Source organism: Marmota marmota, unplaced genomic scaffold (assembly GCF_001458135.2).
Source record: "Marmota marmota marmota unplaced genomic scaffold, marMar, whole genome shotgun sequence".
In the NCBI taxonomy this organism is placed as follows: domain Eukaryota; kingdom Metazoa; phylum Chordata; class Mammalia; order Rodentia; family Sciuridae; genus Marmota; species Marmota marmota.
Window position 1 is genome coordinate 37,233,322 of NW_025999842.1, and position 18,864 is coordinate 37,252,185.

At 35.2% G+C, this 18,864-nt stretch overlaps 1 protein-coding gene across 3 annotated transcripts in view; it reads right to left on the minus strand.

Annotated features, from left to right (window-relative positions):
* Positions 1-1,986: 1,986 nt before the first annotated feature.
* Man1a1 (mannosidase alpha class 1A member 1) overlaps positions 1,987-18,864 on the minus strand; it is a 171,947-nt gene continuing 155,069 nt past the window's right edge. For all 3 annotated transcript variants that reach the window (XM_015500769.2, XM_048795787.1, XM_048795765.1), the window contains exons 10-13: positions 13,894-14,113; positions 12,958-13,130; positions 5,086-5,201; positions 1,987-4,716 (exon numbers count right to left, since the gene is read on the minus strand). In XM_015500769.2, the coding sequence (XP_015356255.1) occupies positions 4,590-4,716; positions 5,086-5,201; positions 12,958-13,130; positions 13,894-14,113 (636 nt within the window). In that variant the 3' untranslated portion in view covers positions 1,987-4,589. The remainder of the gene's footprint in view (positions 4,717-5,085; positions 5,202-12,957; positions 13,131-13,893; positions 14,114-18,864) is intronic.

Sequence of the window (18,864 nt, forward strand, 5' to 3'; positions counted from 1 at the left end):
AACACAATAGGCCCATTTTATAGAATTATTCCCGTAACCTCCTGAACCTACCACTCACATCTGTCTGTCCCCTATCACTACCATGTACTAGGTACTGTGGTACTGTGGAAGCACTGGAAATAAAACGATGTTGGTGGTGGTAGGGGGCAAATAAAGTCTTTGTTCCCATGGGGCGTAAACACGAAGAGGTGAGACAGGCGATAAACAAATGAGGAAGTAAGTACATAATATAGCAATGCTAAGTAGAAAATAAAATAGGGCAAGGGAAAAAGGGTTGTGGGAAATTGTATATTGATTTGTCAAAGAAACCACTCTGAAAAGGTGACTGTTGAAGACAGACCTGAATGAGGTAAGGAAATCATTACGACTGAGGCTGCGTGGAGATCCCCCTCTTCACCCTGATTCTTACAATCACAGACCACAAAGATTCCAGACATGTCCTTCAGAGTAACAGACATGAGTTTATTAGAAGTGATAGGAAAGGACAAAAGGGGACACCCTGAAGAGAGGGAGTGGGTCCTCTCGGAGAGGAAAGGGACAGTATGCCCTCCAGTTTTATTGGGGGTCCCAGGACAGTTCCAAAGTTCCACCCAAGTCTGCCTTCTGACTGACAGCATAGAAACTGCATGGACCAATTCAAAGACTAATGGTGTGGTGCAGAGAGGAATTGAGTCCCTGTTTTTGCCTCAATTTCCTGCCCCTTAAATCCATTTATTACCCTTTGAATAGCCCTCAGCAAGCTTTTTTTTTTTTTTTCCTTTTGGTATTGGTTCTTTTTAGTTGTACATAAGATTCATTTTGACATAATTATAAAAGCATGGAATATGATTTTGTTCTAATTCAGTCCCCATCACTTTCTTTTCTGCCCACAGTCCTCCCTCCTTGTTTCCTTCCCTCTACTCTACTGATCTTTCTGCTATTTACTTACAGTTTTGTTTCGAATTAGTGTCTTGTGAATGTACATGATCTGGGGCTCTTCTTTCAGTTTCCCAACTGAATGGGGGGCGGTGATAGTTTTGGTGATAGGGAGGGTCCAGGACACCTAGTAGGTGACCTGATCTTGGAACAATGGTTTTTCCTCAGGAGGACATGTAACTAGCTGGGGGAGGCTTTAACGTATCAGGCCCTCATCTTCCAGGTGCTTATGTGTCAGGTAAGACTCCCCGTGGTTTCCAGTGGGCCTTCCTTATCTTATTCCTGCTCACTCACTCCTGGCTGACTAGCTACCTAAAGGAATGAGCTATACTACATTGGAGAAAGAGAGTTCTAGGTGGAAAGAACTGCAACCAAAATGTCTGAAAACAGTACAAAATAAAATTATAAAACCTAGAGCAAGGCATGGTGGTGCATGCCTGTAATCCCAGAATCTTGGGTGGCTGAGGAAGGAGGATTGCAAGTTCAAAGCCAGTCTCAGCAAGTTTTCGAGGCCCTAAATAACTCAGTGAGACCGTGTCTCTAAATAAAATACAAAAATGATCTGAGGATGTGGCTCAGTGGGTAAGAGCCCCTGGATTCATTCCCCAGTACATATATATTTCTACTAAGTCTCTCTGAACACCCCAAAGTTATGAACCTCTCTCTCCTCTGAATTTGTACAGCAGAATTTAACTTGTAACATAACACAACTACATGATGTTTTGTCTTGTTTTAGGGGTGGGGTGGATTAGACTGATCTCCTTGCAGTGCAATCTTAGGAGCATGCATTAGACTTTATGCCATTTTTGACACTAATCCCTGCCTCTCCCCTGCATGTCCTGGTATTGAACCTACCTTAGACTCTTAATAAAGGAACATGATTAGCCAAAGGCTATGTACACAAAATAATTTGCAATGTAAAGTTTTTAATGGGAAATGTTTCCTTGTCAAGATTTTCTAGGTATTTTACAAAATTGCTATTAGGATCTAATTTCTGTTTGCAACTGTATACATTCACCCCTAGACATATGAAAATTTAGTTAAAAGGAAAAAATATAATACAGGAGGAGATATATTAAAAGACTTTATTCACAATAGAGAAATCTTACAAATATAACTTTTAAAAATTATGTGTCAATCTATTATGCTTCCCATAACATTAGAGATTTATATAAAGTTGTATATGACAGAATGGATTTATGTACAAATCAAAAACAATGTAAAAAGTGGGTAATACACATGAAAAAGTCATGATAAAGAAGTCATTGAGTTCTGTAAATTGGCATACAACTTATATGTGTACTATTAAGTGCACAAAATATATCAAAAACATATTGCATAAACACAAAATTAAATGTTATTTTAATTGTTCATCTTTTAAGGATGTGAATACATTTATAAATTCAACTGCACAATTTTGTTGGGAATGAATGAAGGACAGTGTCTATCTAGAGACCAGTTGTTTAAAGTAACACAAAGTATAATTTTAATTAAATTACATTATTATAGTATTAATCCTTTGTATACATTTTTGGTGCTTTGGATCTTCTGTTAAAAAAATCCAAGTTCTAGAACTGAAAACACTTCTTGCCATTGGCACAGCAACATGGAGTACAGATTCTTGTCTACTTAAACAAGGACACAAAAGGTACAGTGTAGTGTGCGTACACACAACCTGATTTTAATATCCTATGTGCTGCAGAAATATATGTGTTTCTTCAAATAAAATTGAAATGAAAAGAAAATTATTTAAATGGTTGATCCAAGGACAGTGATGTGAAAATTATAATCTAAATACATATGGCCTAATTTTGGCAGTGATTTTTAATATTTTACCTTAAAGTTTTTGGAAAAAAGAACTTTTGTTATCCACTCATTTCAGTAGGCAGGCTGAAGACATGGAAAGTTATTTTGGGTCACAGAGGCACATTTATGTGGTCATCATGATGTGCTAAAGAATCTTTTTAATTTACTAATTTCACTAATTTGTTCTTTGACATATATTAAAGTGCAACATTGAAAGAAAATAAAAGGTGGTTTTGTAAGACAAAGGAAATCTTTGGAAACACTTTCAAAAGCTGAAATAGCTAAGACTATTGTCTATCGAGAGTTAAGAAAATAATTCTCTTAAAAATACTAGGTTGGAGTTAGATGAAATTGCTGATATTAGAGTTTTTAAACTACAAATGCAGCAATGTCACATGCTTCAGCCTAATTCATGGGGTTGTACTGATTTACCTGATCATTGAAACTGAAAATTTAGATGGTCAAAGCCTTTGTACCTTAGTTGTGCATCATCACATTAGCCCATTCACAGTGCCAATATGATAAGAAAACACAAAGATGTCACCAAATTCTGTTCTTGAGAAAACCATTCATGTTTCAACACTTAATGTTTACAAGAAATATATAATTATTTTGATCCCTGCAGATCAAATTTGGGGAACTGGGAGTGTCCTTTCCTATATGTTGCTTCTAAGTTGGAATCTTTACATAGAACTTAGCCATAGTAGATACACAATATTCTTATTTGACTAAGAGTTTATTAAATTTTCCTTAATGGACAGTGAATAGACAAATTGGCAAAGTTTCCTTCACGAAGTCGTTCCTACTTTTATAAACTGAAATGAAGAAATTTACTACATTTGAGAAAGGGCCATTTTCATGTCTTTTCAGCAGAATGGAATGCTTTCTTCTTAAGAGAAAAATTAAAAAACGAAAGGTAGACAAATGAATTAATAGCCACACGAAATTCTCACCCTTTCTTTCAAAACCAAATTTCTTTACGTATTCAGTTAAAAGCAAAAGCTAGAACATTAATAGTTGAATTGTTTCCCTTGAAAAAAGTATAATTCATTAATAGCAGAGCTCACCTTGCTATGGAAGGTGAAGAAAGGTGGTATGGAAGAAATCAAGCAATACAAGATCCAGAAAGATGACATAGGGCATTAAAAGTAAAGAAAAAAATTCATAACTCAGGAAACACTAATATAATTAACCAACAAAAATATACTGCAATTGGAATTGCAGTTCCAATGAAATGAGGTCAACATGAGATGATTCTTCTGGGATGACTTTCTAATTTGAATTACAATGTGAATGAGTATTTTAGAAGACATTCTATCAAATAACGATAGACCCGCATAAGGAGGCTGTCACAGTTATAAGATCTGTCTCTGGTGGATAGACAAACCAGATTAACATAAAATCAAAAAGGAAAAAGCTTTTTTTTTAATATTTAATTTATTATTATGGCTTTTTGCAACATGGCAAAACATTACAGCTTAAAGCAGATATCATCTCCTCATAGAGGAGGAAAAAGTTTTGCAGTCAAATCAAATTGTAATTAAGAGGTCACTGGTATACCATTCTATTAATTTAATGAAAATAATATCACAATTTTATGAACTCCAGAGATAAGAGGTTACTTAAGAGAGAACAAAAATACTATACAAACAAAACATGTGGATCTACTGGCTAGATAATAAAGGAATAAGAAATTTAGGTTCATTTATGCCTATGATAATAAACATAAAAGACTGCAAAACAATTTTAGAACTTAGAATAATCACAGACTTATTGATAAAAGTTTATCATGTGCCTGGTTACCATAAAAGAAATTATTAAGGTATGCAGTGAAGGGAATGAAGCAGAGTAAAATATAAAATATATTTTTATTTCTCTTTGACTTCAACTTCCTTTTTATCTTCACGGAGTATAGGAAGAAGATGTGCCTCAGTATTGAAGATCCAGTGCTCCAGTGGAAGAAGATCATCATCAGAAAAAATTAAGTACAAGTATCTGGAGAGAAAAAATGTGAGTATATGAGCCCCAAGAGACCATGTCAGGCTGTAAAACCACAAAGACAGAGTGAAAACCCCCTCAGCATCTCTACTCATCTTGTGAAGCAGCATGGACAAGTCAAGCCTATCAGAACTGTGAGGGATATCCTCATTAATAGGGAGTAATTTACTCTGTCCTTTGGTGTTAGTCTATGAAATCACACAAAGCAGTCTCAAGTCACTGAACTTTGGAATGACTGGAAACACACCTGTAAGCAATTATTGTCGTGTGTGGAATGACATTTTGAATTAGTGTTCACTAAAGACACCTACAAAGAAGTTCTGTCAGGCACATCAGTCATATAGTTTTAGAATAATTTTCACTTACTTTAGTGTCTCTGCCAGGAAGAAACTCTGCTGCACATCATCATAAGTTTCGTAAATGAAATAAACATCCCTTAAGCCTGAATAGCCTCCCTTCACTCTGCAGTGATTTTCCAGGGCCTGAATTATGAAGAGAAGGGGAAAATTCAGTAAATGATTGTCAATAAATTATATAATTAAGTTGTTAAATTCTGATAAAACAAAGATTCAGATTAAATGAAAGCTTGTTAACAGTTTCAGGGAAAAAATTTAAAAACCATTACGCAGAAATATAAATAAAATATGAAAAGTCAAAGGACATATGGGCAATATATCTTATCTAATTAGAAACACTTTTATTAGTTTTAGAATAATTTTTCACTTATTTTCACCATTTTATCCTATGGTCTAGAGTAGGATTTGGCAAACTAAAGACCACAGGATAAATGGCAGATTGTAGTACAAAATAATAGTTGCAACAGGGACTGTATGGTCCCAAACAGTACTCTCTGGGCCTTACAAAATAAATTTGTTGATTCCTGGTTCAGAAAGATTATTGATGTCAACTGGGATTATAAACCACTAGTTGAGAAAGTGCACTGGACCCCAAACAGCTGCTACTGTAGTCACATCTTATTTCTTTAAAAAATTGATTATTAATTGCTAATTAATGATAATGATGACAGGGTTAGAAGAACAAAATGGAAGGCCATGAGAAAAATGGGGCTGGTAACTATTTCTAAAATATATACCCTCTTCCAACTTTATGGATGTGTGATTGATAAATATGAGTTGCATATATTTAAGACGTACAATGTGATATTTTGATGTATCTACACATTGTGAAATGACTACCACAATCAAGCAAATCAACATGTGTATCATGCATCACGCATCACACACTTGTTTATTTTTGTGTGTGTGGTGGTGAGAACACCTGAAATCCATTGATACATTATTGTTATAGTTACCATACTATACATTGGATCTCTACAACTTATTCACCCTATAATGAAATTTTGTACCATTTGACCAATTGATCAATATCTCCCTTTCTTCTCTACCCTTCAGTTCTTTGTAACTACCACTGTGCTTTCTGTTTCTGTTTTTTTTTTTTTTTTTTAGGTTCTACATAGAAGTGGTATCATACAGTATTTGTCTTTTTGTGACTAGCTAATTCTGCTTAGCATAATGTCTCCCAAGTTCATGCATGTTCTTGCAAATGGCAGGATTTCCCTTCTCTCTCTCTTTTTATTAAGACTGGATAATATTCCATTGTGTATATATATACCACATTTTATTTATTCGTCTGTTGATCGACACTGTTTCAATATGTTGGGCTGTTTCAATATGTTGATGGACACTGTTTCAATATGATGGGCTGTTTCAATATTTTGGCTTTTGCGAATCAATGAATGTGAGAGTGCAGATATCTCTGATTTCCTAGAAGTATATACCTAGAAGTAGACTGGATTTTACAGTAGTTTTATTTTTAATTTTTTGAGGAAACTTCATACTGTTTTTCATGATGGTCATACCAACGTGCATCACCAAAATGAAGAGGGGTTTTCTTTTGTCCACATTTCTGAGAACACTAGTTATTTTAAATTTTTTGATAGTAGCCAATAATAGGAACAAGGTAGATTCTTACTATAATTTTGATTTATTTCCCTGATCATTAATGATATTGAACTTCTTTTCATATATCTGTTGGCTATTTGTACATCTTCTTTGGACAAATGTCTATTCATTCCTTTGACCACTTTTAATTGAATTATTACTTTTTCATTATTGTTGTATGAATTCCTTATAGATTTTGGATATTATATCCTTGTCAAATACAGTAAAGTCTCACTTAATAATGGGAATATGTTCTAAGAACTGCACAGTTAGATGATATCATTGTTGTATGAACACTAAGAGTATACTTACACAAACTAAGAGAGCTATCATCCTATGTGACCGTCATTATAAATGTGGTCTACCCTTGATGCAAATCCTACATATGGCTAAAAATATTTTCTCTAGGTCACTTTTTCACTTAGTTGATTGTCTCCTCTGCTGTATGGAAACCTTTTAATCTGCTGTAGGCCCACGTGTTTTATTTTGCTTTTGTTGCCTTTGCCCCAGTGTCAAATTGAAAAAAAAAAAAATTCAAGACCAATGTCAGGGAGCTTTCTCCCCAATGTTTTCTTCTGGGAGTTTTATTTTTTTCAGATCTTATGTTTAAATTTCAATTCACTTTGAATCATATTTTGTGCTGTTTGGACTTTGAGATGACACTGCTGGTTTTGCTAGATACCCAAGCATATTTCCCTTTAGGCAAGTTATTTTCTGCTCACTACATCCTATTAATTCTATTAATCATATGGTAAAACAAAAATTCCCATTGCACAAAAATTGCCTTCTGAAACTTGGTTCTAGACTATGCAGACAAATAACAAAGTTTAAAACTAAAACTTTAATATTTATAATGAAATAAAAAAGATAAAAAAACTTCTGTTAGTATCCCATGTCATTTTAATTTTATCTTTTAGTTTCCTTGAATGACTCTGAACCTCCCTCCCCCACCCCTCTCTCTTTTACATGTATAGTTATATACTATTTTTTTTAAAGCACAGATTGAGTTTGCCATATTAATTAAAAAAAAGTTCCTTGGCTAGAAAAGGGTTTTGGAAGAAAATAAGGCTCTAAGAATAAGGATCCAGAAAAAAGAAAAGAGAAGACAAGGAGCAGCCCTTGCTGCTCATGAGAAGGGACGCTGCACCAGGAGCTCAGTTTCTGTCTTTAGACACTGATAATGAGGGTATCGATTTTTCACATCTTGGTTGTAGAGAAGAAAGAATGTGGGTCCATGAGGAAAAGCATTTAATTATTAGGTTAAAGAAAATCTAATTAGCAGTTTATATGAATAAAGAAAGAAAATTTCTCATGATTTGGTACTTTTAAAATCCTCCAGAAAAAGGAATAATCAACCTAAGAAGATGCTTCAATTACATTCTAAGATCCAGACAATAAGACAAATCAGAGATAAGACTGAAGATGGAAATTCTTAGGTCCTTTTTCTTTTTTCCATCATTCCTTTTTTTTTTTCTCCTGAGAAAAGAACTTTTTGATAAAAAGCCAAATATCAGATACACGGAATAGACCAAAAATTATTTGTAAAGGAAAAAAAAATCAGGATTTAAAAGAAACTGGCAAGCTTATTACATACCACAATGAATCCCTGTTTCCAGATATTTCCTTAAAACTATTTCAACCATAAAGACTTTTCTGGGTTGTTCCCTTGAATTTCCTTGGTGATCAACTAATGAGAGAGCCAGGCATGATAAACAGCCTTCTTCTTGTTTATAGATATTTAAGTTCCTTCATTTGTGAAGAAAAATAGATGCTTTGGGTTGCAGACAATGTTCAGACGCCTTTCTTTCCAGTTCACCCTGTTCACTCTTTTTCCCCCATAATCTTCACAGAATCAAGAACACAGTCAACTTTGGGGGTAAGGAGGAGAGCAAATCCTCAGTTCTGCATTTCCTAACTTGGCCTCAGAGGTTCCCTGATCAGATAATGGGCATCTTATCAGCACAGGCTTATAAGAGTAAGTAAGAATAAGACAAGGTGAAGAAGTGCCAGTGTCAAAGTAGCCTTGCAATTTTCAGTTTTTGAAGCTTTTAAGTAAATTAAAAATAATTTTTAAAAAGAGAAAATGCAAAAGAGGCATTCTTAACTTTGAAGAGATGAAATATCTTCATATCAAAAGTCTAAATTTCAAGATTTAGGAATGTGAAGCTGGGGACAAGGAGCTTTCCTGGGCCTCCATCACAAGCCAGATTGAACCCATATCTCAACAGGGGAAGCAGTCTTGTGCCTCAGCACAGTGTGACCAGATCATGGGTTCTCTAGTCTGCTGCAGGGACTCAGGCTTTTGGCACAGGGATCACCTGGATTTTGTGTAAATGATTATATTATTGGTAACCATATGTGGCTTGGATGTGCTAATCACAGAGAAGGGGATATAGGAAGATGGCTAAATCTCTGAACAAAATACAAAAGACAAATCTGACCCCACGTTACCATATTTTGGGTTTGGAGGGGCACGGTAAAAAAACAGCAAGCAGCATCAGTTAAATCCTAAGTCAGAAACCATGATTGTGAAGACATAACACTTTCTCTCATTGACCAGATTAGATGAATAACTAATCCATGGAGATTTAAAAAAAATAATGCTGCTAAGGCTGTCTGCTAGAGTTGGGTTTAAACTCAGGGGCAGAAAATAGAGAATCCAAGTGCATGAATATATCAAAAAGACTTTGGAAACTGGGACTGAGCCTGGGGAGGCAGAAGCAGGAAGAGGAAAGCGAAATCACTGAGAGTCAGAATGACCACATGGAAAGGGTTAGGTTCAGGTGACTACAGAAAAATATCTGGAGGAAAACAAAACAAAACAAAACAAAACAAAAAACAGAAGAAAAGAAAGAAAAGAAAAAGCCTTACTTAGGCTTTTTTTTGGTTGGGGGGAGGGTACCTGGGATTGAACTCAGTGGCACTCAACCACTGAGTCACATCTTCAGCCTCTTTTTGTATTTTATTTAGAGACAGGGTCTCACTAAGTTGCTTAGTGCCTCACTTTTGCTGAGGCTGGCTTCGAACTCAGGATCTTCCTGTCTCAGCCTCTTGAGCCGCTGGGATTACAGACGTGCACTACTGCACTTGGCCCTTACTTAGGCTTTATCCTCTACTATAGACCAGCAGACATGACTTCGTAATTTACATGCATGTGCATGGATAATTAATTCCTGATAAAGCTCATCTGTAAGTTGTCAGATGTTTAATTGCAAGGAATGTAAAATAGTTTATTATGATACTGAGAAAAAGCAAAAGAAATATCATTTGGAAGTTACTTCTGTTACTTTTGTGAGTTCACAAAAGCTTGGACACCTTGATTAGTTGATTTCTGTTCACTGTGGAGGATGTCTCCAGGGTTTTCCTGCTGTATTACATACTTTTTCATATCTTATTTGACATTGTTATTAATATATTTAATTAAGACATGCAAATCAGGTTTATGAAGTGTGTCAGTGACAGAAGGCTGGGAAAAGAGTATTTGGAAGATAGAAGAATAGTTCTTCACAAAGTGAAAGAAGAGTAAACACAAACAGGTACTGAGCATAAGAGATGTCTCAATGGTAGCTAGAATAGATAATGTTGTTTCACCATAATTTCAGGATTGGCCAAGGGTTTATAAATGGACTAAAAGAACAATTGACTTTAGGCTGAGGGACATTTTTGCGCAGATTTGAAGGACCACAGTTGGAAACCAGAACATAGAGAATGGATAAGAAAGTAAAGAGATGGCAAATGTGCCGTTTTCAGATAATGAAGAAACTGAGATGTAGAAGAGAGTCCACCCCTTCCCCCAACCCATAGCTCAGAACAGTGTAAATTCTGGCTTCAGAGGAGCAAATATTTAACACCTTCAGCCATTCAAAAACAGAATGAATTACTTTATCAGGTAGTACATTCTCCTTTGTTGCAAACTTCTTGAGTTGATAAGGAATAGTCATCTGGCAAAGACATGGCAAGGAGTCGTCATTGAGTAGAAACACAAACTAGGTGACTCCCTATGTTTTAATTTGGGTCCCTTAAAAATGGAAGATGAGACAAGGTTGGAAACGGAAGTTTGTTGAGGAGGTGATATCAGGAAGTGAGTGGAGAGAGTGAAACAGGGACAGGAGCAGAGCAAATGAAATATATGGAGTAGTGGCCCACTCCTGCCTGAAAAACCCTCTGAGGAACTAATATTGCAGAATTCTTTTTTTTTTTTTGGTCATGGTGCTGGGGATAGAACCCAGGATCTTGTACATCATGTAATTATTTTTTTAAAGAAGGAAGCCCAGGATAGTTATCCATAAACTTAAAAACCTTATTGGTTGAAGGCTGCTTCTGGGGCTAACATCCCCATCTAACCCAGACAGTCAGCTGCTTAGGAAAACAATTCTTCCTCCTTCTCTAACATGGTTTCCAGATGTGGTCTTTCAGGTCCAGGCAGCCAGACTGAGTCTAGGTCAAAACAGCTCAGAAGCACTGGCTGCTTGAGTCTGGAGCTGCCAGGTTACAGGGGTACTGTCTGCAGGGGCTGCTGCTGGAACAGAAGACCAAAGGGATGTATCACAGAAAAAAAGCAAGTGCTTCCATGCCTTCTAAGGATTCTTGCTCACCATTATATCTCAAGTTCCAGCAGAAGTTACTGGCAGCAAAAACAGGGGGAATCCTGTGTTATGATATGGGGAAACACTTTTGCATCTTATGTTATGCTAAAGAGCTGATATGAGATAAAAATCCTAACACAAAAACCAACCTTTTTATTGTACAAACAAGTCCCTTGAAGAATCAAGCAAAACAAAGCTTCCTGCCCAGCTAGCAACAGAGATCTATTTCCTCCCATTTTTGATTACATCTGTTTCAAACATTTCTCACATTTTAACTTCTATAAAATTGGTGTGTCATGTTGTAATCGGTAGTGTTGCTTGCTCTTTCTTAATGGCATATTAAATAATGATTCTTTTATTTATTTTTTTATAAATTATAATGTATTAGATTTGATGAAGTATAAGATGTGACTTAAATTCATAATTCAGTTGCTGGTAAATTCAAGACCAAATAATTCCCTATCACTAAAGCTTAGGTGAACTTCAATTTAAACACATTTTTTTTTTTTTTTCAGAGAAAAAATAAAACAGGAATTTAAAGAAATTGGAATTACTACTGAATGAACACTATTAGAGAACTTTGCATTTTTTACTTAAAATGTTATTACTTAAAATGACTGATGATTCATGATAAGATACAGTAAGTGAAGAGGGTAATAAGCAAGATTCATCAAAGGCTTTCCAAGATATTAGTTAAATTCCACACAAAGCCAGTATTCATTTTAGATTTCCTGAGAGAAGTGATTCCTAAGGACAGTTTTTAAAGAAAGCTGACTGTCTAACAAAGAGCATTAGAGAATGAGACTGTAATTAAAGCAGTTGCTTGTTCTCATTCCCCGAATTTCCTCCCACTTCTTTGAGAATAATAGCTTTTAAAATTAGACATTGTTTGATGCATATCCTGGAGGGCACCTCCTCTGGCCTCTAGCACAGAAAATGTCCAATAGGTTAGTTTAGAAAGAAAATACACCATATTTAGCAGGAAAAGACCCAGGAGATGACAGACAATTAAAATGACACACAAGAACACATGACAAGTTTACAAGATACTCAGAGAAATCTGCGAATAGTAAAGGAATACACTTTGACAAAGTAATTTTTCTGTTTTGAGACAGGGTCTCACAAATTGCCCAGGCTGGCCTCAAACTTGCCATCCTCTTGCCTCAGCCTTCCCAAATAGTTGGGAATCATAGGCACATACTACCATGCCTGGCCAAAGTATTTCTTCTGTAAATTCTTTCTAAAAGTTAATCGAAGTAGCTAATTTACTCTGAAGTAAAAGTGTATACTATCATTTAAAGCCCCAAGACCAACTCAAAAAAACATGTATCTGTGCAGTTTCTTAAAACAGACAAAACAGGGGTGAATATCCCCAACTTGCCAGCAACCTTTTCTGGAAATAAGTGACCTTTTTTTTTTTTTTCTGTGGTCATGGGAACGTAATGTTACATATCTTCGTCAATACCCAGTCTAACAGTATCCTTATATCACTGTTTTATAAAGCAAAACTGAAGCCAAAGGGAGGGAGGGACTTAACTAGAAATATCCAGTACTAAATGAAAAAAAAAAAACAAAACAAAAAACTGTTGAAAGCTTTACACAGAAAAGTTGAGTTGACACATTTATAGGTACTGGTGAACATTTTTCATTGAGACACTGATCTGTAAGAAATGTGCAAATTAAAGCCTCACCTCTACAGCTTCCCACGCCCATTTCCTGTACTTCGGATCATGAGTCAGTCGCCACATATACATGTAAGTCTCAATCACTTCTGGTCGTAAAATGTAGTATTTTTCATTTTGCCTTGTAGCAATGGCTTCGACACCGCCATCAAATCTGAAAGCTTCTGGTCCCAGTTTCATAACTAAAGGACATGCAACAGGTTAACAAGGATAATTGTTTGTACAATGCTTTGTGTCTATAACTTCAAAAGGACTAGAAAATACTTAACAACATTCAAGACAGAATGCCAAAACAATCATTTTTTTGGATTAGTTATAAACATTATATAATGCACAATATTCAATATACTTCCAAATTTAGTCATCTAAAAGAATCAACTTCATAAAATAGTAACAATTTTGTATTTTTTTTTCATTTGACCCCCATTTACTGAGTATCCATTAGGTGAGCACAGGCACCATAATACACCTTACGAGTTAGCTGGAAACTCACTGGCTAAGAAATCTGTCATTTTTGTCACAAAAGACCAGTTATTTAATCTTTATGCTTCAAGCTCATGTTTTATAAAAAGAAAGCCAGCCAGATTCATAGTCTATTTTATGGGAAAGATATGTGGAAAGTGTTAATACTGCTTTATAAAATGGTTTCTTTTTGTACTGGGTCAGAGACCCTTACTCAATGCTATTGAGCTAAAGCAAGGGTCAGAAAGTTAGGCTGGCTTAGTCTTTAGGCCTTGATTTTTGTTACTTGGCAAACTAATGGTATATGCTTTTAAGTATAAAAGCAGTGCCTTTTAGAGTAAACATATAAAGATATTAATTGTGGTCATCTGTCTCACCAGGCCCAGTGGATATTCTTTTAATGACCACAGTGACAAAGTTCCTTACCAATTGAACTCAAGGAATGGGGGAATGGATTATAAATGAAGAATAACATGTACTCACAGGTGCGGTTATAAGATTCATGACAGGTACGTGCAATTTCAGCCCCGAGTTCAAGGTAGTGTTGGGCCAGGGCTTCAGGTGCTCCATCTGCCCCAAGCGCAAACATGCCTCCAGCAAAGCAGGTGAGGTGACCCATCTTGTGTTCCAGGAGGCCCCCTTTCCACTCAGCGATGTAAGTCAGTCCCCCGCTAGACTTGCGGATTAAGTGAGTCTCAATGGCCTGAAAGTAATACTTGTTTTAACATTGTATAATGTCTTCTCAAATTTATACTAAATTCTATAGTATTATTATACTATAATTAAAAAATGACATATAGTTTGAGTTTGGTGTTACAAATCCAATTTAACCATAAATGTTACGTCATTGCTTTCGGTGTGCTTCTTCTAGCTAATGCCCTTTTTAGTTTGATTAGTTAGAATGTATATGGTTGGGCCAATGATGTCAATTTTGTTTCGTTCTGTGACCAAATATATACTATGTTATCCTCAAAACCCAAAATCCATCCCCTTCTCAAAGACAGGCCACTGGTGTGGTAGAGACAGTTGGCATTTTTATGTTCACAAATGGTGAAACACCTCAAAATCCAGGTCTTACTAGAGATGATGAATAAAGCATACTTTTAATAGGATCTAGGCTGATGCCATTACTCTTTCTTTCCTTCCTTCAACCTAGAAAGGTAGCAAAATAGAGATGCAAAGAGAGGCTATTCTAGAGTTAGATTAATTGGCTTCAAATTCTCGCTCGGACACCTCTTCTGAACTCTGTGGGTAATTTGCTCATTATAGCTCTAAATCTTAGTGTTCTTATTCATATAATGGGAATAATACTATCTACTGAGAGGAGTCTGAAATATTGTATTTATAAAGCAGTCAGTTTGAAATTGGCATTTGGTAAAGGTCATTTGTCATCATTTATATCTCCAATGTGGTAACTGTTGAGTCAAGTTCTTTCCTAATCATTCTACTGAAAAGCACATTAGTGTATAATAAGTAGATAATTTTAAAAAAGAATAAAGATCTTTAAATATGAGAGAAATGCTAACATTTATAAAAATGACTTACAGGGAGGAGGAGAGACCAAAGGAAGGTACTGAAGAATGAGATTGATCAAATTGTTATATGTATGTACAAATATGGAATAATGAATCCTACTATTACCCACAATTATAATACACCAATTAGAAATGAATTAGAAAGGGGCTGAGGTTGTGGCTCAGTGGTAGAGTGCTTGCCTAGCATGTGTGAGGCACTGGGTTTGATTTTCAGCACCACATAAAAATTAATAAATAAATAAAGGTCCATCAACAACTAAAAATTTTAAAAAAAGTGAATTAGAAAATATATTTTACTTCTGCTCAAGGACTGATGACATTTTTAAAAACTAGATGAAGAAAAAAAGAAAATAGAAATAAATCTAGACAGAGAAATATAATAATCCTTATATTTTAGAAAGCAAAAATAAAGTATTTGGTTTATATTAGTTTCCATTTTCTCTAATAGAAAGTGTTCCCTCCATTATATCACAGAGGGAAACAGGCCATGATTGTGTCTATACTTATCACTACTATCAAAAAAGAAGGATTTTATTCCTTGGTATTTATTGTTAAGAATTAAAGTCATCGTGCCCCAGGGATACATGCATACTCATGTTTATAGTAGAACAATTCACAATATCCAAACTATGTAACCAACCTGGGTGTCCTTCAATGGATGAATAAAAAAAATGTGGTATACATACCCAATGACATTTTATTCCACCATTAAAAAAAAACACACAAAACTATGCCACTTGCAGGAAAATGAATGGAACTAGAGACCATTATGTAAAGTGAAATAAGTAAAACTCAGAAGGTCAAGAGATATGTTTTCTTTTTCTTTTTTTTAAGAGAGAGAGAGAGAGAGAGAGAGAGAGAATTTTAATATTTATTTTTTAGTTTTTGGCGGACACAACATCTTTATATGTGGTGCTGAAGATTGAACCCGGACCGCACACATGCCAGGCGAGCGCGCTACCGCTTGAGCCACATCCCCAACCCCATGTTTTCTCTTATATACAGAAAGTAGAGAGGAATAAAGGAAAAGAGAGGTGGGGAATAAAATATGAAAATGAAAAAGAGATCAATGGAGGAAAAGGACCAAGGGGTGGAAGAAGGGGAAAGAGGTGGGAAGCTCTGGGGAGTGATACTGGCCAAATTATACTATTATATTGTGTGCATGTATGAATATGTAACAACAAATCCCATCATTATGTACAACTATCATCAATAAAAATATGGAAAAAATAAAAAAATTAAAACATAAAATAAAATGAAAGGAGGTTTAACACAAACACAAAGAAGGATTTTCAGGAAGCATACTTGGGAATAGTAGATAGAGAAGAATGAATTAAAATGAATACACAAGTAGATAAAACCTTTCTACCTTTATTAGAAATAAACAAATGAAACCAAGATGGTTACAAAATAAATGAACATGCTACTGTGCTCATTAACTGTGGTTAAGCTAATTTTATTGATGATTTAGTTATTACATTAATATTTCATTCTTATTTAATGCAACTGAACATCTTAGCTATTTACACTTTTCATAACGCAAATTGCAATAAAGTCCTTCAAGCAGATACTTGTTCATCACCCAAGAAATTATTCTTTCTACATGGCAAGAGTAATAGCTTTTGAGCATAGATTAGAGAAACATTATTACCATGTTATGGATCCTAAATAAAGTGCCATATTAGTTTTGGCAGGATTCTGACCAACTAGGCCACTCCCTAAAATAAACTATAATGAAGTTCCAAGATCTTCAAAGCAATGGTTTTGTGTGGAAATTGGAAAATGTAAGTAAGTATAAAGAATGAAAAATAGTTGGGACTGGGGTTGTGGCTTAGCGGTAGAGCACTTGCCTTGCACTGGGTTCGATGGCGTTGGAGAAGATAATGCTAAGTGAAGTTAGCCAATCCCCCCAAAATGCCGAATGTTTTCTCTCATATAAGGAGGCTGACTCATAGTGGGGTAAGAGGGGGAGCATGGGAGGAATAGATGAATTCTAGATGGGGCAGAGGGGTGGGAGGAAAAAGGAGTGGGCAGGGGATTAGCAAGGATGGTGGAATGTGATAGACATCATTGTCCAAAGTACATGTAAGAAGACACGAATTGGTGTCAACATACTTTATATACAACCAGAGATATGAAAAATTGTGCTGTATAAGTATAATAAGAATTGTAATGCATTCCACTGTCATTTATTTTTAAAAAATCAACAAAAAATAAATAAATTGGAAAGAACAATTAATAAATAATAAATAAATAGATGAACAAAATAAAGGTGTTATATCCATCTATAACTAGAAAAATATTTTAAAAAAGAATGAAAAATAGTCTTTAGTGACTCTAATAAATTTTTATATTAAGACTATGGAGAATTGATTAGAAAGGAACTACCTATTCTGTGGTTTAATCCTTCCATGTTTGAAAAACATCTGTCCAAGTATCATTCACTGTTGTAGATTCTTAAGAGTAGCCTCTCAACAGGGCCAGAACAACCTGCTGAAATCTCAAAAGTATTTTGTTGTTAAACAAACCAAAGAAAACATATCCCTTTGGGATTAAATGGTTTCCAGAATCCACTGGAAGCTAAAACTAAGTAACCATATCTTCAGTAACTCAACTATCCTGAATGATAATGGAAGGCATCCTCCCCTTGATAGTGATAATTTTTTTTTTTTTTTTTTAAAGACAGGGTCTTCCTATGTTCCCTAGGCTGGCCTTGAACTCCTGGACTCAAGAGATCCTCCTGGCTCATATTCCCAAGTAGTTGGGACTATAGATGTATGATGATCTTTTAAAGTACAATTTAGCAGAAAGAAATTTTGTCATATATGACATTAGTACTTCTCAAAATCAGAAGTTTAGTTGTTCTACCTTTTCTCCCTAAGTTGAAAATATGAAATGGGTTGAAAATGTTTTTGCTATTAAGACAAACAGGAAACACTTTGACTTCATGTATTCTTAATGAATTTTCCTGGTAATGATTTGTCTAAACAGAATATACTAAAGTTGCATGGGTAGAGTTCCAGAAACTGAAAGGAAATATTAAAAAGAATATTTTAAAGCCATCCTTCTTGGAATATTGAGATCTTAAGATTCTAATTTTAAGAGGGCCACCTTAATATTAGAATAATTAAAATGTCTGCCAGTATGGTAATTAGAAGATGACATAGTAGAAATTATAATACATTAAGAATTCCCTAGACAAAAACCTGAAATCCTATAAGAAGGAGGAAAAATAAACTTCTTAGGAAGGAGTTTTCTAGTGTTACCAAATGAGGGTAAGACCACATGGGCAATGGGCAATATCCCAATTTTTTTTTTTTTTTTGTTACAAGACAATCATTTCTTTATTTTTATTTATTTCCACAAAATATAAAAAGTATTTACAGCATGATTTGTGTTGTACAAAGAAGAGATACCTCAAACGAGCATACTGTTTAAAAATACATATATAATGAGTATTTACATTGTTCATTATATTTTCTTAACCATCTCGAAACAGAATATTTCAGCAATGATTTCCTTTTTGGGGAATTCAATTTTGAAAGTACCCAAAGGTAGTACTGTATATCTAAAAAGGTTTTCCTGGCTGCGCAACAAAGAGAAGAAAAAGGAAATTGGGGGGGGGGGGAGGAGGGAGGGATGGAGGGACAGGAGAGGGAAGGAGGGAGGAAGGTAAGTTTGACAAAAAGTTGTTAAGACCAAACTTCCCAGCCCAGCTGATTGAGAAAATAAATCTTAGCGGGAGCAATGGGAGGAACAGATGAACTCTAGATAGGGCAGAGGGGTTGGAGGGGAAGGGAGGGGGCATGGGGTTATTAATGATGGTAGAATGTGATGATCATTATTATACAAAGTACAGGTATGAAGACATGAATTTTGTGAATATACTGTGTATACAGCCAGAGATATGAAAAATTGT